Source organism: Lasioglossum baleicum, chromosome 7 (assembly GCF_051020765.1).
Source record: "Lasioglossum baleicum chromosome 7, iyLasBale1, whole genome shotgun sequence".
Classification (NCBI taxonomy): Eukaryota; Metazoa; Arthropoda; class Insecta; order Hymenoptera; family Halictidae; genus Lasioglossum; species Lasioglossum baleicum.
Genome location: NC_134935.1, coordinates 16,000,993 through 16,023,560, shown reverse-complemented (window position 1 = coordinate 16,023,560; position 22,568 = coordinate 16,000,993). Strand labels below are relative to the sequence as shown.

Here is a 22,568-nt window from a genome sequence, read left to right as displayed (position 1 = left end):
TCGAAGTCGGTTTAATTTTTTTTTTTAAAAGTTTTCTTTTCACCGATTTCTTCGGCGAAGATTATAGATTATAAATTGCCAGTTGTGCTCGTGCAACCGTGTCCTCATCGTCGCGAGAAAGACCTCGTGTTCTGATTAGGGCTGTATACTTCTCCGAAGCTTCGAAGACTTCGAAGCTTTCCGTTTTGATGTTTCGTAATTAAATTAAATTTAAAAGAGTGCATTCTATTAATAAATTTCGGGATCATATATATATCACGAATGTAATGAAAAAATAATACACTTTGCAGACACAAAATTTTAATGAGTTTTATTAAATTCGCTGAAATCGGATATCGCGGACTAAATAAAAAGAAAGGCAAGACAGGCTTGGCGCTTGACAAAACTCACGTGTATGTATTCAGTAGGACTGTAACTTTCCTTCGAAGGTCGAAGATTTCGAAGCTTCGAAATCTTCGACCTTCGAAGGAAAGTTACAGCCCTAGTTCTCGATCAGTCTCGATCGAGTCGCCGCTCGTTTGGCGGATCGGCCAGCGATCGCGTCACCCGTATCGCTGCGACACGAGATTTTGCAACGCGCCTCGGATCAGCCGTCTTATTCTACGACGTAGCTGCCGTTGCCCGTGGATGTCGGCATCGCGGAACTATCCCGTTTCCCTTGTCGATCGGTCTCGCTGGTTCGCAAATCGCGGCGAGTTCCCTCGCGGCTTATCGGGTCATTCGTAACGCGATCCACGCGAGTCGCAGATAACTCGTTCCGAGAAGATTATCGGTCACTCTCGAGCTCCGGCCCGAGCTCGAAGCTTCGAACGTGCGCGACTCCCAAACACCTTATCGATCATACGTCCGAAAACCGTTCCTATAATGCAGCATCGCGTTTCGGCTACGACTCGGATACGAAATATGTATCTGTAATCCAACTCGGCGAACTGCGAGACACCGGTGAAAGCTAAAAACGTAGGCGCGCGCGCGCGCTTGCACAGTCGGGGTCGAATCGATTTATTTCGATCTGCCGAAATAAAAAGCTCGATAAAGCGCGCGTGCAACGTTCGCTTTACAAGACAATAACGATCGCGCGGTGATTCACGGTGACCGATAAAGATGGATACACCGTAACTGCGTCTCGTACTTTGCCCTTGCTGTCACGAGCATAACGTCATTCCCGATGGAACGATCACGTCGTATCTCGTCCGCAGCTCGTTAGCCTGCTCGTTTTTCCCCTACCTTCCGTTTTTGCCGGTTCGTTTTGTTCCAAGCGATCGCGACGGCCATCCAATCCGCGAGAGCACAACCCTAATACGAAAGAGAATGCCGTGACGCGACGCGACGCGCATTTCCGTTGCCGGATCCGGATCCCCGACCTCGCAGCAGGATTCCGGCGTTCGAGAATCCTCGATCGCGTCGATCTCAAGCACAGGGTCACCGAGATTCTTCAAAGCAGGCCCGAGGGGCTTCCGTTCTGCGCGCGCAACTTCCTCCTACTCGGAGAAACGCGCTCACTGCTCGCACTCGACAGGGTCTCGTCGCGTAAATGGCTTTCGATTCGGCTCGGTTCGCCACGGGCCGCAACGAGCCTGAAAGCGTTCCTGGAAATTCTGACTGTTGATATTTAATCTTAAACGGCGGCCAAGAGTGGTCGAAGGAGGCCGAGATTTTTTACGGTATACTAGTTCAATGTTACACCTCGGCGGAACGATCAGTGCCGGAAGTCTCTTAACAGATTTAAGGTTTGCTTCCACGAGTAAAAACTTGCTTCCGGGTAGTCCATATTACTTAATGTCGATCAACCTTTTCGAAAAATTGTTTTTGCCAGTTAATAGTTTAACCGTCAGACAACGGACGATTTTTATAGCTATATAATTGGCAGTGCTTGGGACCGTTCACAGCTGTAATTAATAATTTTTTTAAAATTTACTTTTGACGATAACTCGTTGATTTCACGTGTAGAGTAAACATGGGCGAATTATCATCCTAGTCTCGAGGAGCGTGTGAGGGTTAAATGACAATTTGGATGTTCCCGGTGAAAAATGACTCCGGCAAAGCACTCGGAGGTTTAAGCTGCGCGTAATAACCCCTTAGAATTAGAAGATAAGATTGTTCACCGCGCGTACACCTCCGTAAAAGATTCCTGTTCACAAAATCGAACCTCGGCAATACTCGGCCAGTTTTCGTTTTCTAATAAAAATATAGAAAATGGTTTTTTTACGGCCTCGGCACCACCGTGGCGGTGCGGCGCGACTCGCTCGTGAATCACTCGTCCCAGTGAGTCACCGTGCCTCGACGGAGGTGCAAAGTATCGCGTTGGATACGCTGACGGAGCAACAACTCTTTCTCCTGCGAGCTCGAACTTTGTCTCTCGCGAGTCATGCGTTTCGGTTTGTAAGGATTGCGAGCGAGCTCGGTACGCGTTCTCTCGAAAAGGAGCAACGAATCGATGAGCACCGGCTGTCGATCGACGATCAACGATCGGCCCGAACGATGCGATGGGTCGAACGGCGAAAGGTATCGGCTGCCGTCTGCCGCGTCCACCGCTTGCCGGCTGGCGGGCCGAACGGCTGGGCTGCCACATCCAGCATACACACCACCCTCGCACTCCTCGCCTACGCTCACGCTCACGTTCACGCTCACGATCGCGTTCGCACCCACACCCCTATCGACTTTCTAGCCGGCCTTTCTCCCGCGATCGGCGTTAAACCCGATCGAACCTGGTTCAACGTTTTCGATCGTCGAATCGATCGCTCGGATAGTTTTCGGCAGCGTCTGGTACAGTAGCTGCATCGACGATCGACATGGGACGACGATACGGTATTCGAAACACGCGAGGAAAGATCGCGCGCAGAATCCCCGGGGCGAACGCGATAGTCCGCGTACGGTTACGCGTTTTCGCATGCAAAAGGGAAACCGTTTCTGCGAGGAGGGACTGCTCCGACCAGAAAGAGAGAATGAGCGAGAGAGCGAGGGAGGGGTGGGAGAGAGAAGGGAACAAGAGCCGCGGTATCGAGAAAGAAAAGAACAGAGGCACCGAGATGAACAGATGCGGGAACCGACAGAGAGAGCAGGAGAGGAGAGCGAAAAACCTTGAGGCTAGCCGGGTGGTATGGCCTCGACTTCCCTCCTCGGAGACCTTCGTCGCGTTTCCGTTCAAAGGCAGAGCTCCTCGGTCTCGCAGACGCTTTCGACCGCTTTCCGATTGCTTTCCTTCGTAACTCGAACCGGGGGAAAAAACGATTACCGACTAGTATTCGACAAGATTCGGGAGGATAGTTGTTACAAATCCTGGCCATCCGATGGCTCGCATCGATCATTCGTCGCTCGAGCGGTAATCGATTCGACGGACAGGCCAACATTCGCATGAAGAGGATATACAAACGTATTCGCGAACCGTAAACTTCCGCAGGGAATCGGAAGGGTCCGGGCGCGCGGGTTTTCGAACGCCGAGCGTTTTCTTCGCGGAATCGCGAATAAGTAGGTCGCGCGTGCAAACTCCGCGCTCGAGTCGCTCGTGCAACGCGCCGCCGCTTGCCGCTCGAGCCCGAGAGCTCGAAAGCCGCGAACTAGCGAGCTAATGTCGCAAGCTCTGACTAACGGACGCGATTTTTCTTCGCGGGACTAGTCGCTCTATCGAGACAACGCGGCTATCGAGGCTATTCGTTTCAACATCGCGCACACCCACGCACGGCTCCGCGTCGATACGGCCGCGGACAAGATCGGATACGATACACGACTCGATTCGACTCGATGCAATTCGACGAGTCGAGAAACGGTACCGACGAGAGAATTCGGAAGCGGGCCGAGTATCCCAGATCATGGTTCACGGATACAGCGACTCCGCGGTATAGTAGATCGAGCTGCGACGAGGATCGCGACGGCGAAGTAGGAAACGATGCGTCGCGCGTGGAGCGACGCGACATCGCTCGAGTCAACGTCAGGCGGAAACAAAGAAAAGACCGAAGGAGGATGAGAACGCGTACGAAGAACGAGTCGGGTTTACGACGTCCGACTTAAAACCGTCCGCGTGATTCATAGCGTTCGTCGCGCACCGCCGCGCCGCGCCGGTCGGCCAAGATCGTTCTCTCTCTCTTGGGCGACCGGTTTTGGCAGCAGTCTGCGGCGCGATACACGTGTTTCCAATAAGCTTTTATCGACGAATAAATCAGTCGCGACCTTATCGCGAGATTACGATGTTTGCACGCGTCGAAACGAGCGATCCGTCGACGGAACGGCTTCTCGCTCGGCACCATTCGTCGACCTTTGCCCTCCGTTTCTCCGTCATTTCCTCGTCCTCCTATCTCTAGTTCTATATTCCGAATCCTTCCCACGACATCCTCGTGGACCGTCGGACACCGACCAACCCGGATTATCCGTTTTCAAGAACTCTCCTTGTTCTCGGGAGAGGTGGAGCGTCTCGCGCCTGCTACGGCCGCGCGAGAAAAAAAAAAGAAAAACGAAAAGCCACCGGCGGCTCTCGTTCGCAGAGACCGCGAAGTCTTGGCCTCGAGAGCCTTCCACGAACGGGGATCGTTGTTCGCGAGAGGAAATGCCGAGTCGCGTTGAACCCTGCCGCGAGATTCGAACTCGGGACCTTGGACTAACCATTGACCTCGATAGCTATACGCTACCTCGCGGTATGCAGCCACCAGCATCCCCTACCCACGCTGCGCGAACTCTTCGCTTCAACGATCGCCATTCGTCCTCGGTTCCTCCGTTTCTCCGTCTCTCTGTTTCCCTGGTTTTCCGCTTGCTTGCTCGGAAACGAATCCGTCGAACGCTCGCGAGCGCGAGCGCGCGACCTCAAACGTGGCCGCTACGGACACTCTCGAGAACTATACACACCGACTGTTTACGTTGCATGTACGTTATCGTCGATCGGCGAATTCGAAATAAAACCTCGACATTTATTGTTGCCCACCCACCTGAAAGGGAGCGCCGTACTTCGAGGTTTCCTTCATACCGGCAACAGCAAAAGCACAAGCACAAATTTAGCGAGATCTTGTTTCGTTTCCCATTTAGATTTCAATTTCAAAAAATTGGGACATTCATTATTGCTCGCCCCCTGAAAGTGAGCGCCGTACCTCGAGGTTTCCCTCATACCGGCAAATAAAACCTCGACACCTGAAGCATGGTTTTGACGTTTCCTCGGATTTTTTCCTCTCCTTCTTCTGCGAGAGAGCATGGACGGAAGAGCGTCGCGACCAACGCGGACCTCGTACGCCAGAGATACGAGTGAAAAACACCGAGCGATTACCGCTAAGAGTACCAGGACGAGGACGAAGACGTGGACGAGAAGGAAGACGGATGGAAAGGGGACGCGAGGAGAACGGCGAGAGTTTGAGTTCTCTCGGCGAAGAAGGTGGTTTGGCAGCGGTTCTGGCGCAGACGATACTGGCGGCGGCGGGGGCGGCGGGCACGAGGGGGTCGCGAACACGCTCGCGCGCGATGTAAACAGTGCACGGCTGTTGGCAGCCCTGCAATCGGATGGGTGCAACGCCACCGCGGACCTTGAGCGATTATTTTACGACGGAACTCTCGGCACCGCTGTGCTCTGTCCGCGCGCGAAGCGGCTGCGTATCGCGTTCAAGCTTGCTCTGGCTCGCTGCTATCGAACTCGAATGATCCGAGATCGTACTGCCACAGTTCAGCGATGGTTCCTGGTGGGAATTGGAAATTTCAGCGGACGCCGAACGCGTTGTCCGTCGCCGGGTGAATCCGAAGGAAGCGAAGAAGCGGCTCGATCGAATCGAACAGAACACTATATTGGTCGTTTTTAAATATTTTTTAATAAGTTCGATAAAAAAATTATATAAATCGAATACTTGATAACAAGGTAATAAGTATTATAAACAAAGAGCTAAATACAAATGTACAGTCGTTACGAGTATAAACTTGTTAGCGCGATTAACTCCACTATCATTTATAAAGGAAACTTAAGCCTACGAGATACATGTACATAGCACGGACGCGTGGTCGCTCGGTTCTTCACCGAAAGTCTTCGACGCTCGTGTTTTTCGATGCTCGTTGAATTTTTGGGGACGCTCGCTCGCGCGCGCGCGCGCACCGTTTTCGCTCGAAAACTTCGTCTCGTTGCAGGCGATCTTGTCGCGATCGCGATTAATTCGCCGCGGTCGTAAAAAAATGTAGAAAAGGCTCGGAGGGGGGGAAAGACTGGGAACGGAGTATCGAACGGAAGGCGATTTCGAGCGAACGGTGTGTGGATGGCGACGACCGTCTCCAAAGGCCTCGCGCGGTTCTAATTATATCCGTGGAAAAATATTGGCCAACTTTCGCTGGCCATCTCGATAACGGCATTCCCTCGTCTCGCGTATACATACAAAATCGCAGTTGAAAAAATACCATTCCAGTTTGTAGGATCGTTACACGATGTATAACACGTTGGTACACGCTTTCGTATACGTTCTTCGTCCTTTCCGTTGACGCGCGATCATCGGCGGAGACCCCAGTCTGCCGTATCCTTCACGGCGGTTTACAACAATCGGCATTCACGAATACGCGCGCACGCGTTGGCGTTTCATATTGCACTTTGGTGTGTTCCTCTATCTCGACCGAATTCGGATCCTGCAAGGAAATCATGAACTCTCGGTGACGCGGTGATCTTTCACTGTTCGAGATGTCTCGTTCGAGACACGTATTCAAACCGAATGGAATATAATCGCATCGCAGCGTGCGTCGAGGATCGCGCGTCGGAGCTCGAGCGACAAAAATTGTTCAAGTTTCGAGAGGAAACTCGTCGACGAACGCGTCTCCGTCCCGGTCGGTTGCGTTTGCCGAACCGTAATCATCTCTGTCCGTTCTCTATCGATCGGTCGATCCAACGGATCCGTCGACCGAAAAGTATTCACAGCCTATTTAGTCGTAAGGGGGTTTTTCTACTTTGGTTCTCGGTACGGTGCTTGGTTGGTCCACTCGAACGAGTTCGATTCCTCCGGTGAAGAAACTCGCGAGAGACCGAGTCGTCGATGAACCGAGCGGCGATCTTCGTAATTGCGATACGCGCGCGACATTTCTTACGATTTCGAGTCTCGAGCAGAGTCGCCGGATCAAGATTTCCGTCCAAACTCTACCTTCCCCTTCCGACCTGGTCACGTGACACGTTTTCCATCTCTGTACCGGCAGAGAGGGGGCAACTTGTTCCCCTCGTTTCGTGCTCCGTCCCCTGATCCGGCGACTCTGCTCTCGAATCGGTGAAATCGATGAGATCGAACGGGAGAATAAAAGAATCTCTTCACTCGTTAACCTTGGCAATAGTGCGCGCGTCAGGATGACGCGACTTCCGCTGTCGGAAGTGGCGAAAAGAAGAGAGTTGAGGGAGCATCGATGCGAACGTGTCGAGGCTAGCTCTGGCAGTGGAACCGCGTAATTTTCGCTTGGATAATCTATTTGATATGACAGTTCTGTGTTCGACGAAGTCGCGTCGCGTCGAGTCGAAACGAACACGCGTCAGTTCGCGCAGGACAAACGTTACACGTTCAACGTTACGAGCAACAACTAGTTTAAAGATAAAAAGAAAGATGAGATCAAACGTTTGATATTATACGCAGACGTTCGTTTCGGCGTTTGGTATATGGTGTTTCGTGGCGACAGAGATCGTAGATCGGACGATAGCATTGGACCAACGAACCGGGGGGTAACCAAGCACGTATACCGTTGCGTGGTTGTGTAGTATTGTGTGTAGTCTGGTATATAGTGTAGTGTAAATAGTATAATTTTCCGTTTTTCGCCAACGATGTCGACGGGTCTCGTCCGATGCAGCCTGGTGACGCCGTGCGTTTCTTACGTATGCGTATGTGTGTATGTATGTATGCATGTACGTGTGTATGAATGTATGTACGTATGTATACATATATATATATATATATATATTACTACTCATGCATCTACGGATATTCACATCGAAGAACGATCGATCTGGCTCGCGCTGATCGGAGATCGTTCGTTAAACGGGTTCATCTCTTAAGTATTAAATTACACAGTAGAAAAAATAGTAATCCTAATATGCTACAGTGGATGTACAAAGAGACTCTCGCGTCGTTTCCGAATCCGAACGGGGGTCGATGATGTTCCTCTTACTATAAAAGTAGGTATATCCGCGCAGAGAGCGGGGCAGAACAACCGTCGTCGTCGGAATTCGAGATTGTTTCTAACGCGACTACGTACGCGTCGGAGGGGTGTCGGAGATACAGTCCCGGTCGAGGTATCGCCGCGCGATAACGAGAATCGAAAAACGAAAATGGGCTATGCAAAGATAAAGAGTGCGCGTGCGCGTTCATGTTTCGCGTTCTCGTTCCGCGCGTATCGAAACTCGGCTAGCGCGATCCGATCTCGTTCTCTTTTGTTTTTTTTTTTTTCTTCAAAAGCTGACCCAGTCGTTGCCGACGCCGATCGTCGACAGCATGTCCGTCACGTCGGGCGTGCAGGAGAACTCAAAGTGCGAGCCGCTGCTCGAGCTGGCGGTCTCGAACGTATCTAGGTCGGTGGTTATCGTCTCCATGTCGAGATCGATCTTGAAGTCGGACGGCTGTATCTGCAAAAGATCCGTCAACGAGTACAGATCCGCCAGAGTGGGATTGATCTGGGACTCTTCGAGTTTGATCAACGCGGTCGGGATGGCGGTGGGGACGGTGGTCGCGGCGTGGTCCGTCGAGCAACCGTCCTCGATCGAAACCCGGGTGGACAGACCGTTGACGAGCTCGTGCGGCGCCGACGCCGACGCAGACGCAGACGCCGCCGTCGACGGACTCCTCGAGCTTGTTGACATTGAAGGGAGACCGGCGGGAATCGCGGTCTTGACCGTGGACACCGTGACCGACACGGGTACGGGTACGCGAGGGGCTGCAGATAGAGAACAAGTGGACGCGCGGTCAGACGAATCTGCGAGCGACGCCGGCGACAAGGCTTCCGTGTCCTGTTCCGTTTCCATGTCCATGTCCATATCCATATCCATGTCCATGTCCATATCCATGTCCATCTCCGGTTCCAATTCGGCCGGTTCCTCCTTCACCAAATAGCTGGCGGAACGGCCGAGGCGACAGGTCGTTCGATCGCGAAAGCTTCGTTCCGCGATCAGTCCGGTCATTTCCTCGACGGAAGAGGAGAAGGTGACCGTCGCGTTGCCGACAGAAGAGAGAAGTCGGTCCTTCGGTTCGAAGGTTGCTTCGTAGTCTACGTCTAGATTGGCTTCTCGCTTGATCTCGGCGGTGATGTCGGCAGCGATCTCGGCTTTGATCACTGCGGCGGACGAGGCGGAGGTGCTCGCGGTAGAAACAGAGGCAGAGGCCGAAGTGGAGGCAGAAGCGGAGGCGACGCCGGAGGTCAGTCGTACCGACGAGCCACAATCGAGGAAACTGTCTTCGTAGAAACTGGCGGACTCGGGAGAATCGGGCGCGACGCAGGAAGGACTGCTCGGTATCTTGGCGGTGACGATCGGAGGGGTAGGGGTGTAATCGAGCGGAGGTCGCTTGTCCAGCGCCAATCTGACCTTCAATCGAGAAACTGGCTTGCTACCATTCGATTGCGGTTGCAATCTCTTGACCGTCGCGCCGACCACCATCCCAGCACCACCGACGCCGCCGCCGCCGCTCGTTTGCATGTTGTTGTTGGTATCGTTCCGCGCCTGTCCCAGACCTTTCGTCGCGGACAAGCCCAGACTCGACGGAACGACACTGCTGCTCGAGATCGACGACGATTTCCTCGATTTCTTTCCCCCTTCCTTGCTCTTCGGACTGGCTGAGGCGGTCGGCTTCGAGGTTTTCTTTCTCGGCCGGTACTTGTAATCCGGATACTCCATCATGTGCAGCTGCCTCAGCCTCTCCGCTTCCTCGATGAACGGTCTTCTCTCCGCCTCGTCCAACGTTTTCCATCGTCGGCCGAGGCGCTTGCTGATTTCCGCGTTGTGCATGTCCGGCTGGATCTCGCAGATCTTTCTCCGTTCGATCTGCGACCACACCATGAACGCGTTCATCGGCCTCTTTATGTGATTCGGGTTGTTCTTCTTCGTCTGAAACAGAACAAGGGGCAATCTCGTTTTAATTATGCGCGATAACGACGTCGTGTTCACTGTCGTCGTCGTCGCCACTGTCTTCGCATTATGGTTTCGCCGTCGAATTTCGTGAAGCCGCGAGAAACCAGGAATTTGTCTCGCTCTCCGCGAGAGCGCAATTTGCGTCGCTTATTGGACTGCGGCGAGCGGCGTACGCGCCGAGCTCGCACTCCTTCGCCATTATACTTTTAGATCGAGATGATTACTCGACTGGCGTTCGAGTGGAAATCGGAAGACTGGATGTGGGTTAGTAAAGTGCGACGGCGACAGCGATCGTCCAGTGTTATTCTTCATTTCGGTATAAAGAGGAATAACAGCGACGGTTGTCGAACGAATCAGAAGCGTATCGAGAATTATCGTCGCTCGCCTCGAGAGCTTCACCCGGGGTTCGATTCTCCCGTCTCTAGAAAGGTACATTCGAGTCGGACGGTGGCCGAGCGGGCGCGGGCGCGCACACGGTTCGGCGTAATTTTAAACGCGAATTACAGTTCCACGGTTCTCGCGTCGGTTATCTCATCCCGCGTCCGCAACAGGTGCAACGAAGCAACGCGTCGATTCACCGAATAGAAAGTGCTCGTTCGAGCGACTGAAATTGAACGGCGTTGTTGCGAAAAACGCGTTTCAACTGACCTTCGAGAAGCGAAAGAGCAAATTACCGTTACGATTCCAACGGTCGGACACCTCGCGAGCTATCGGGGATCGTTCAAAATTGACTTTCCCGCGACCGATCGATCGTGTCGAAACGCGACGGTACTATGTATGGGAAATCGAGACTTTGAAGTTCGAACAGCGAATGACCGACGTCAGCGACGGTATCTCGCGAACGTTTCGGCTGATCGATATTGGCTATTACGTATATGTACTGATTCATCGAGTAGAAACAGCAGAATCGCGAGGAGACGGTAAACGTATGGGAAAGAAGAACGAACCAAGGACGAAAATAATCGGTTCTTCGTTCGACGACGTTTCGTCGTTACCAAAATAAATAGGCGAAGATGCATGCCGCGCAAGAGTTTACCAGGGTTGTCCGTGTTTTCACGGAACACGTTCCTCGAACGCGACTACCGGTGTCGAACCAGTTTTCGGCGGCGAACCGGAGGAGAAAAGAAACCGAAACCGAAACCGTGACGGCGATTGCGTTTGGCGCGATTTCCACGAACGCCGCGTATCTTCGTTCCGCGTCAATGTTACCGGGACGACGACGCGACGCGCTACGTCACGACGCTTCGGCGTCTACTCGACCAGAAATCTCTGATGGCCCACCGCGAAATCGCAGAAACCGATGGAGAGTCGAACGGAATGAAATAAGAAGCTGTAAATACCTGCGTAGCATCCGAGTAGGGTGTCGCTGAATTTTTATCCACGAGCAACGATCCGAACATAGGTATCCCCGAACTGGTGGGACTATCTTGCTGTTGCGGCACCATTTTCGACTTTTCGATTCGTGCGAAACTCTGAATCACCTCACTTTTCCACTGCACACTTTCCAGAAGACGAAGTCTCCCGTCCTGTCTACTCCCGTGACGTCGAATCTCGAACCGTTCTGATTTTTTCCTCGAAGAAACTGTAACGCGAACAGTGCGATATTATCGTGTCGCGTCCAACTGTTCGACTATACGTGATTCCTCCGGCTAGCGCGGTGTTTTCGTTCGGTCTCTCCTCTGGTTTTTCTCGTGTAAACAACAACACGGTTTTTCTGGTCGGACTGGTCGACCGACCGTTCCTCGCGTGCACGACCAAGCGGGAAAACGGTGAATGAATGTGCGAAAGAGACGGTAACGGGAATGGCAGTGATGACAACTCATCGGCCGTGACAACAACAACAATGGCAGGCAGCAGCTTCAGCAGCAACTTGGCAGTGGGATAAGGATCCAACGAAGCGAATGACGCGCGTGCTACACACGGTCGGGATTCGCGTTCCACGAACAGACGAAGACACGCGGCGCTAGCAAAACTTCCTCGCTTCGGACGATCGAGAAACACGAGAACCAACCGGGTTTGCTGTACCAACGCAGAGAAACGACGATCATCCGCTGCTGTTGGCTTGTTGGTTGCTGGCCGAGTTGGGTACAAGCGCGTTCGCACGCCTACACGCTGTGTGCACGCTAGCTGTACGCCGAACTGTTCGGCTGAATCGCGGCTAAATATGTAGTGATACACGCGTGACCACGCACTGTTTTAATCGCGTACACACGGCTTCTCAAGATCCGACGATCGCTCGTCGATCACGAGATGTCATTATCGCTCGACGACGCACCGACGCAACGACGCTCGCTCGAGGAGCGCTCACTCGCTACTAACTCGCCCTCTCGATCAACTGGCTACCTCTATACAACTGCCGCTCAGCTGAGACGACCGCGTACGTATCCCCCACTGTCTCGCGTAAACACGCTGCCGTCCAGCCAATCCCGACGCGCACCTTCTTTCCTCCCTCTTCAACCCCGAAACCTTCCACGTTCTTCTCTCTTTTCTCTTTCTCTTCTTTATTCTCTCTTCTCTCCCTATCCCTCTCTCCTCTCCTTTCTCACTCTCCCTCTCTTTATCCCTCCTTCGCCTTTCCCGATCCCGCACCGATTCCCCCCCCCCCCCGCTCAACACCCCGACCGTATCGCGCCGCATCATCCCACCGCATCCCATCGTCCATCACCCTCCGGCACACCTACATACCCACTTGCGAATGTGTATCTCTGTTTTGTGTACGCGGCCGACAGAAAAGAAAACAAAATGTTTTTCCGAAGCACGTGTCACACGCGAGACGTTCAATTTCGAACGTAGAAATTTCGTTGAACGCGCGCTGCCCCCGCTTTTTCTCGTGTCCAACGAGTTTTCCTTGCCCAGCACACAGAAAACTATTGTCGCCGATCGACCGGTACCGTCCGCGAACTCGCTGAATATTTTCTCTTTGCGTCTGCAGTCGTTCAAGGTCATATTTAAATCGTTCTGCTTCGATCCCCCTCCATCCGTTCCTACCTTGCTTCTTCCTGTCTCCTTCTCCGTCTCCTCGCATCCCCCTTCATCCTAGCTTCCCCCCCTCCGAATCCCTCTCGCTCCCCTTTCTCGGCGAATTGCGAGTCCGAGTGCGCGCTGTATCGCGATCGAATTATCCCGATCTTCCGTGGGATTTTATCGCAGTCGCGATCGTCTGCGAGATTATCTCGATCGTGATGTATTACCGATACCGGTTACTGATATCGATATCGTTACCGATGCACACGATGCATCTTGTTTTTTTCGACAAACGGATGCGAATCGAAAGGTTGGTCCGCGTTTCGCGTGCAATGGGATCGCGAGCACTCGCGATTCTTGTCCGTCGCTTATCCTCCGATTTTCAAGGACTGCCTCTGTCGAGAGTTAAATAGAATCGTTCCAGAGACGACGGAATAAACGTTGTACGGTCGATCGGTGGGTGCGGCTGTCGCCGCTTAACCGGATGCTACCTGCAGCTCGAGAATACTAAACGTTCGTGTTCGATGTAATGTATTTATTTACAGCAACAGTGTGTCCTAGTCGACGCAATCGTTCCGCGGTCGTCCAAGTGGTCTCGCAAACCCGGGACAACCTCCATATCCCGGAAAGACGATCCCACAGCGAGCCTGTTTCCCTTTTCGTTCCGCTTTTCTACAGCATGCGCTTGATCCATCGATTAGGAAACGCGATCGTTCGGTTGCCACCACTGCCATCGATATAATCCGGAGATCAATCGCGGATACAATTTGCCTGGCTAACCGATTCTCTTCGCGTGTTCTCGGACCCGCGAGCAACGCTCGTCGAGCCAACGTTCCGGGGAGGGTTTCGGCGGGTAGGGGGGTCGGCGGTAAGAAAAATCGGCCGCCCACTCTTCTAAATAGCGATAGGTTGCGAAACGACCGGTTCGAGCGCACTCGGTCTACGACCACGACTATCGCCGAACACCCGCGCCGCATTTCACCCGCCTGAGTCAGCGTATATCGCGCGACCCGCGACTCGATTTGCGCGTATCCTCGCGCAATTCCCGGACACTCTGCGGAACGTAAGCACATCCAAACCGAGAACCGAGTACCGAGGAGTGTCGTCGTTCTCTTCTACCATGAAACGCTCTAGTAAGGCCGTTATTAGACTAGGCCACTGGTGGCGCGACTCGGTTGCGCCACCAGTGGCTCAACACGTCGTGGGGCATTGAAACAAATGTAACCTATTAGACTACGGTAACTGGTGGAGCCACCAAAAATAGTTGCCGATCTGGTGGACGGCATCGGCAATCGGCCGGGCAACATTTGGTGACGCCTCCACCAGCCGGGGTATTGATTTGAATGTAGCCTATTAGACAAAGCCACCAAGTTGCGCCACCAGCATCGCGAAAACATGAACAATTGACGTTCAAATTACCACCACATTTATCGTAAAATACATAAGAACACGACACAGCGTTACATCAACAGCGGGAATGAACGCTTGGTGGTACCACCAGTTACCGATTCATAAAAGCTCTTCAATTCGGTGGCGCCACCAAGTTGCGCCACCAAGTTGCCCACCAGTGGCCTAGTCTAATAACGGCCTAAATCTCCAAGTGATATATGAACATCGAAAAGTGCCCCCAAATAACTAAATTGATGTTTAGTCAGACCATTAGCTCCCGAAGAAAAGTTTCGAATCGGTACCCTTAACACACGGGTAGCAATTCTGCTCTATTTCTTCGGTTTTGCTCAACAAAAAATTACGAAAAAATTCGTCAACATTCTACCGAATGGCATACATGACAGTGAATTATTTCAGAATTTTTGGCTGTAGAATTGATTTTGAAAAAAATCCGAAAGCATAAAATTGCCGAATTTATATCGAAGGTTTCAAAGCATCACGTGTATATTGTTAGGTTCGTTGTGTCTCATCGTGATTATATTAACCCTTTGCACTATGACGTATTTTTCAATTTCAGACGTTCCAGTAAACAAAAAATCAAAAAATATCGAGTGTGACTCGACACAGGGGTTCCTGTGATGGAAACTGATGTCGAGCCACTAGGGTTGCCAGAAATGTTCCATCCAAATATAGAAGAAGTAGTGAAAACTGGAATTATGTATACATGAGGTAGGCTCAAAACATAGGAGTTCAAGTAAAAGAGGTACACAGTACATTTTAAACTGTTTTATTAAAAGATTTTTGAAAATTCAAATATGATATAGGAGATCAAGTTCAAATATAGAAGACTCATATCAAATATAGAAGATCTGGCAACCCTACGAGCCACACTCGATAAAGAACTGCAAAGGGTTAATATGTATCCACCTCTTCCGTTCTGCTCAACAAAAAATTGCGAGAAAATCGAAATCTCTTCGGTCGCACGCGATTTCGTGTTCACGTGACGCGCCGGATCTACTGACTCCGTCGTAAACAGAAGAAATCGTCCGCGAATGTCCTCGCGAGAATCGAGCAGCTTCGAAAGACCGGCAAGATACGCTCGAATGTCTGCCGGAAGACGTACCCTGTCCGTGGGAACCGAACGAAAACCGATCCGGTCTCGAAGGCTTTCGAGAGGCCCGCAGTCTCCATACTAATTCATACTCGTGCACGCGTTATTACAGAAACAAACGCGCATGACGCGACGTACGGCCTCCCATACGGAGTCTCTGCCGATTCTGTAACCGAATCGTATCGGTTGGTCGGAATAACTGGAGACTCTCCGATCCGAACCACCAGTGCGAACTTGGGCATCCAACTTCAGACTTTGCTCGAAGGAAGGATGTGGTCGAACGGAGAACCAGAGAGCAGGTGTTTTCTTCCGTTCCGAGCCATTCATCGCGCCATTCGTGTCTTGCGCGTTTTCGGCGTCGCACAGTGTGATATTTCGATCATTTAGGGCAGGCATGTCAAACTCTTTTACCACCAAGAGCCTCATTAAGTATTGTAAATTCATTCGAGGGCCGCAGGGAAAAAGCGATCTCGAAATAAAAAAGAAACACATTTCTTTCAATATCATTGCAGTTACACATATGTATAAAATAACATACGTACAAAACAATATTACGAAAATACATATATGAAGTATAAAAGCTGTTTCCTTTTCAAGTTTACTTTATTTGGACAAAACTATTTCATTTTTGTTTCGAAGAGACTTGGCGACGGTTTTCAGTAAACAAATTCTCAAAATTTTGTTGAATTTGTTCAGCTGTAATCATTTTTGAAATTGATTGTACACGTTGGCCTGTTAATCTTGACCTTTCCGCAGTTTTGTTATTTTTTAACGTTGAAAATAATGGTTCGCACCCTATATGTGCTACCACTGCTACCGAACATGGCTGAAATACGCCTAATTGCCAGTAATTACGCATAACAAATCGATCGATAGATAAGTAATTGTAGAAATGTGGAATTCCAACATCCATTTAATACAGCATTACACTGCATTTCGATTAATTACAGTTGTAAGTTAAAGTGGGTTTGAAACCCACTTTATTCGGAATTTTTATTTTAATAAAATTTTTGTCCAACTCTGGACATGCCTGATTTAGGGGAATTTAATTCCGTAATTGAAAATGTTTTAAAAATTGTGTAGTTACTCCTGCATTGAAAGCAATACCACCGTACCCCGAGTCACTACATATTGTATTTAATTGTTTATCGCATTCAGATAAGAAGAGAACTCTTCTGCCTATATACAAATGATGAAACTTTATTAATCGTCAGTGGTACTTTACCCGAGTAAAAGTGTGTGTATTCGAACTTTAATTGCCACTGTATTTATTTTAGTGATTATTCAATTTTTTATGGTGTGTTTTCAATAGTTTTACTTTTTAAATATTGTACATATAAATCATGGTTAATAATCATACAAAATCAAAGAACTTCTCAGTATTTACCAACGTTCTATAGAGTAAAACTTCATTATATGGGTGAATATGGAGTTTAAACTACACTGAAAGCTGACATTGAAGTCCTGTCCATGGGCCAAAATCATCATATTTTGAGTAGCTTCGACAAAATGCATGATAACAAAAACGAAACAACATCATTAAGGATTTAATTCCCCTCAATGACCGAATTATCACACTGTCCGTCGCGTTTTCCCGACGTAGTCGACCGGTGAAACGTTGTGAAATTGTGAACCAACAAGGAAAAACAGATATTTTAGCAACGCGCAGTCTTGATCATTCGTATGTGCGATGATTGGATTAGAATTGGCAATCGCTAAGCTCCCCAAGAGCCGATGCTAGACGATGCGATACGAGACGCGGCGCGGCGGGGCGAGGCGGTGTGGGGCAGGGCGAAGCAACACGAGGCGAGTCGTAGCGACACGACACAACGCATCGAATCTTACGACCGCGAACAACTTATCGATGGAATGTACGTGGAAACGGATATCGGTCCAGCTGTCCAACAGCAGCTGTGTACTTCACCTGTCGTCGTATCGCCGCTCGCGTGTACGCGTATTGCTATGTACGCGCGGGCAGCGGGTTGGGGGCAGGGGGTGGCGGGCAGCGTGCAGCGGGTAACGGGCAGCAGGCAACGTGCACCAGGGCAATGGTACAACATTTCGTATACGTATCGGAAATTCTGAAACTGTCGTCATTCTTCCTCTAATTGCCGTGCTCAGTCGTACTACTGGATACACTCGGCATACACTAGAGCTACATAGTACCCTTACCCGGGTGTGTGAGATACCCATGAGGTACCCGAGTATCTCATGAGATAGCCGAGCACTTGGGTACCCGGATATCTCATAAGTAGACAGCGGATCTTTATGCATTTGTGAAGAAATGTTTATTCCGGTTTCTCTTAACATTCGTCTAGAAAAATTGAAAATTGCATAAACATCCGCAGTCTAATAAGTAATTAATCATAACAAATAAATCCGCATAAAATAAGTAATTCGAATATGTTTTCTGCTTCTTGCAATTGATGCAAACAATTTTTATTTTGCATAAAGATCCGCAAACTATTCACGAGATACCCGGGTAATTTTTCTTTACCCGAATACCCGGGTATCTCACAAGTACACTGCGATCTTTATGCATTTATGGTTTCCAAAAACGTTCAAAAAATGCCAGAATATAAAATTCCACAGAATTTAATGCGACTTTCATCTATTTCAGATTTCTAAAGGCTACTACACACTGAAGATAAGATCTCATTTGTACCCACTTTCTTAAAGTTCGCCGACAAAACTTGAGAATTCCATAAACATCCGCAGTCTACTCATAAGTAACAGCTGTAGTATATACACTCGACCCGCGACGAAGCATCTTCGAACGACATCGAACCATCGAACGCGCAACTGAGAACCAGCAGCACGTTTTCGACTCCGTTCCCCCTGGATTCTCAGAGAAACATCGCGAGATGATTTCAAGACAATTTTCGCAATCGCCACGGCGAGACGCGCTCCGTCACGGTACAGAAGTCAAGGGACAATGATTTTACGTATCCGGCTATTTCGCGCCAGCTACGCTAAGCGTTCTTCCTGCTCGTCCATCCTCGAGTACTGCTCTCGTCGATTCCCGATGTATCCTGGATCCTCGTCAAGTCGTATACGCCAAAATGATCTCGATCGTTTATTACTCTACGATCTCCTCGCGTTTACCGATTGGTTGTACACTCGACGGAATTGATACGTGAAGCTGACAGTGGGTAGATGGACTTACAGGCGGAGCAGTCAGTGGCGACTTGACTAGATAGGTGGGCACAGGTAGGTAGGAAGGTAGGTAGGTAGGTAGATAAATAGGTGGGTAGCTAGATAGACAGATAACCGGCTAGGTAGGTAGGTAGGTAGGTTGGTAGGTAACTAGCTGACTGGATAACTAGTTGCTGGAACAAGCAAAGAAGCAACGCAAACAGAATCAAGAGAATTTTTCGATTACACGGCAACCACGCGGAAATCAACTCGAAATTTATCCACGATGCACCTGTTCGTATCTGCATCCGCGTAGTCTATTTATCGTTTGCACATTTTCCGTCCGTGCAGCTAACGCGTGAACGAAGATCCGACAAATATTTTAAATAAGACTAATTCCTTTGCGCTCAAGTGCAGGAAACCGGATGGAAAGTACATTTTATTGGTTTATACGAAAGATCGGACAGGTGCGGGCTGCCGACGATGATACACCTGCGCGAGTAACCGTAAAGCGCGCAGCGGTTCAACCATTCCGCCTTGCTTCGCCCCGAGCCTGCGACGTCCGTGCCAACTTTGAATAGAACAAACGTATCGAGTGCTCGAGGACCACAGACTCCAAGTCAACGTGGAGGATTCGACGTAGCCTTCGAAACTGCGAGATCGCTGGATTCGCTACTTTTCGAACGATCCAGTAACGATCGAGCCGATCGTTGCAAGGACAAGACCGTCTGCGGCTGCGGGTACCCCGATACCGCCATGCAACTTTTTGCTTTTCAAAAACAACGCACTGCAACGCGGGGCTACGCAGGAAACCTGCAAGTTCCGCGAAATGCGAGGAACGCGTGTCAGACAATTGGAAACATAATTTAAATTGCATTTAAATTGCAAAATTGCTTCGTCTTGATTTTGGATCGAACCTGTGCGCCGATAACAAACTAATTTCTATTAATTCGTACCTTGATACCGCCATGCAACATTCTACTTTTCGAAAACAACGCGTGGCTACGCAGGAAACCTGCAAGTACCGCGAAATGCGAGGAACGCGTGTCAGACAATTGGAAACATAATTTAAATTGCATTTAAATTGCAAAATTGCTTCGTCTTGATTTTGGATCGAACCTGTGCGCCGATAACATAAACTAATTTCTATTACTTCGTTACGATCGACAAAACGGAATATTTAATTAGAAACATACGTTCCGAAGGGTTTTCATTTCAAAATTTTCGCGCGTCACGCGGCGTCGATATTGCGAATCTTTCCTTGTTTTGCGATCGATAGGCGCGCGTTCGTTTCGCCGATAAAAGCAATTCGTTGACCCACATTCAATCAATATTCGATGATACTTCTGTAAACGCTTCTGGTCTGGGCTACAAGCATAAATGGTTGATACATACAATGATTTTCCTCTTATCGAGTCTCAAAGAACGCGCACCCTCGCGTCCCGATCCGCTGCGCCGTCGGTACGTCTTTGAACGCATACCGTCGGTCGGGAATGTAAATTTCTACTCATCGTTCGACGATACGGTACCAACGCTGAAATCATTCTCGTACATTTTTCTGCGACGCGCGGCGCGGCGCGGCGTCATGCTCTTTATTCCTCCAAATAGCAAACACCGCGACCCAACTCTATCGTCGGATGCCTTTTTTTTCCTCTCGATGTCCCGAGGTTGTTCCTCGAGCTCGTAAGCAGATTACAAATGGGTCGACATTTACTCGGACTCGATTATCGAAAAACCGTGAAATAAACGTTCGTAGTAGGCAAACACGGTTTGCGCGAGAAAATTTGCGCGTCGACAGGTTTATTCGGACCACGTATATTCGCAGGCTACGCTATCGAGATTCATTATCGAAGGTAAAAGCAGTGGTCACGTTTTAGCGAACAGTCGATTTCGCGTTTCCATCGAATAACGAGCATTTTAACGATTGATTTTTTTTCTTGAGGCCGTGGCAGAGCGTGCGCGTGTCCGCCGATACGTCGACGCTGTTCAGCTCGAGAGGATTTTATCAAAAGCTGTGCATACGCTTGCGATTTAAAGTACCGAGCAACAGCAACAACAACGGCGACGATGCGTTTGCGACAGCGAACGTTAAGTCGATTCGCGTTAGCTGAACTCTTCACGTTAGTTACGAGATACGCGCACCTACTCGATTTCCCTTCCGTTCGACCGCGCAAGATCGTCTACACTCGATCGAGTACAAAAACGATAAATTCTAATTACAAGACGGGAATGCCACGGCGGATGCACCGTACCCGTTCTTCGGAATCGCGTATGCGCCAACTGGAGGGTGTAACGCGTAACAGGACGCTTAGATTATCGAGCAACTCGGAGAGAAAAAAGAAATCGAAATTCAGAGTTAGGATGTAGGGAAAATTGAATTAATCGGGCAGCAACTCCGGGCTCTCGGAAATTTCAAACTGATTAGTTACTGCTCGGTAGATCTGGAAAATCGTTGGTCCGTTTTCCGTCTCCCCGGGGGACGTACTGCCTCGGAGACTAAACCGCGACCGAGGAACTACGAGTTAACTGATTTCACGAGGAATCGGTCTCGATCGCTCAAAGTGGTGTCGAACTGTTCCCGCAGGGGAATCGCTAACACGTCGAAATCCTCGATATCGATGCTAATATCGATAAAACATGTTCGAACCGGCAACAGAATTCGGCTTTAACTAATAGATATAACACCCCCGCCGTTGGCGCGCGTGTCGAGTGTCTCGTCGATTCAAAAGATCGGGAATAAACGTATCGACGACTGCATCACCCGTAACAGATTGATTTCCAGTTTACGACTCGACAAATATTCCATAAAACCGACGGTGGTATTTCGTTTAAGCGCCTAACGGTATCATTTTTCCTGACGCGACGTCGACGATGTGACGCGCGTCGCTTCGACTCCGCGTGGCTACAACATACGCCTACATGTGTATCGATGGGAGGAACAGAATCGTCGTAAGAAATTCGATCCGCCCGCCAGCAAATATATTTTCGTTACAAATTCACGAATCACCCCGTGACGAGCTAATTCTATGATTGTCACCGTGTTCCCCTAAGCAGCACCCCTTGCTGCAGCAACTGATAAATCGAGAACCGATAAATCGACCGATTTCACGAGATTAACAGGAATGCGACCGCGCGAACACCGTCATCGTCTCAATCAATTTAAAAAGTCGGAAGCGATTATAATCGGTTCGCCGGCCGAGCAGACAACGCTCTTGCTCGATTCTTGCTCCGTCCACCCTCCCATTCGTTTCGCCCCTTCGTTTCCTCAAATTTCCGCTGCTCTGCCTCCGCAGCATCCGTCGCTTCACGATTTTCCCGTCGCAAATGATCGATTCTACTTGTATTTTCGCGGAATACGAAAGCGTACGGGGATCCGAAATGTCTCGTAACCAGGAGTCGGGAACAGCGAACCGGGTGGCATGGCGTGGATGCGACACTTGTTCGATCGACGCGAGACACGCGGTGTGACACGACGCGTGTACCCGTGCATGTATCGCGTGTCCCACTGCTGGCACTGTGACCGCTTAGGTCTCTTAGTTAGACCGCTTAGACCGCTTAGATCGCTTAGACCGTTTAGACCGCCGCTCGGCCTGCCGGTTTATACGGTCGTTTATAGCGAGTTATGTACGATACGGCTATTTGTCTCGCGAGACCACCGCCATTTCATGGACATTATTAAAATGGGCTATTAGGTGATTTGCATGCCGACAATGGTAGACGCAGCTTCGAGATAGGGGGAACTCCGTAGGCGCCACGCTAAGCGGTGGCATGGCGGCGGTCTTTCGAGATCTTGCAAACGATCCCGACAAAAAAATGGGCAAGGCTACGAGAAAGCGAGGGTGGAAAAGACGATTCGACGACGCCGCGGATAAATTGGATATGGAAAGTCGACGTTGCAGTCGAATTCAAGTCGAAAGTAAATAGTATTTGTCG

General features: G+C 50.0%; 1 protein-coding gene across 1 annotated transcript; it reads right to left on the bottom strand.

Moving 5' to 3' along the window:
- Positions 1-7,857: 7,857 nt before the first annotated feature.
- Positions 7,858-12,552, bottom strand: LOC143210829 (uncharacterized). The gene is made up of 2 exons (XM_076428045.1): positions 11,377-12,552; positions 7,858-10,012 (listed from the first exon to the last, which is right to left on the bottom strand). Exons 1-2 carry the CDS (start codon positions 11,479-11,481, stop codon positions 8,366-8,368), a joined length of 1,752 nt encoding a protein of 583 aa, XP_076284160.1. The 5' UTR covers positions 11,482-12,552; the 3' UTR covers positions 7,858-8,365.
- Positions 12,553-22,568: the final 10,016 nt, after the last annotated feature.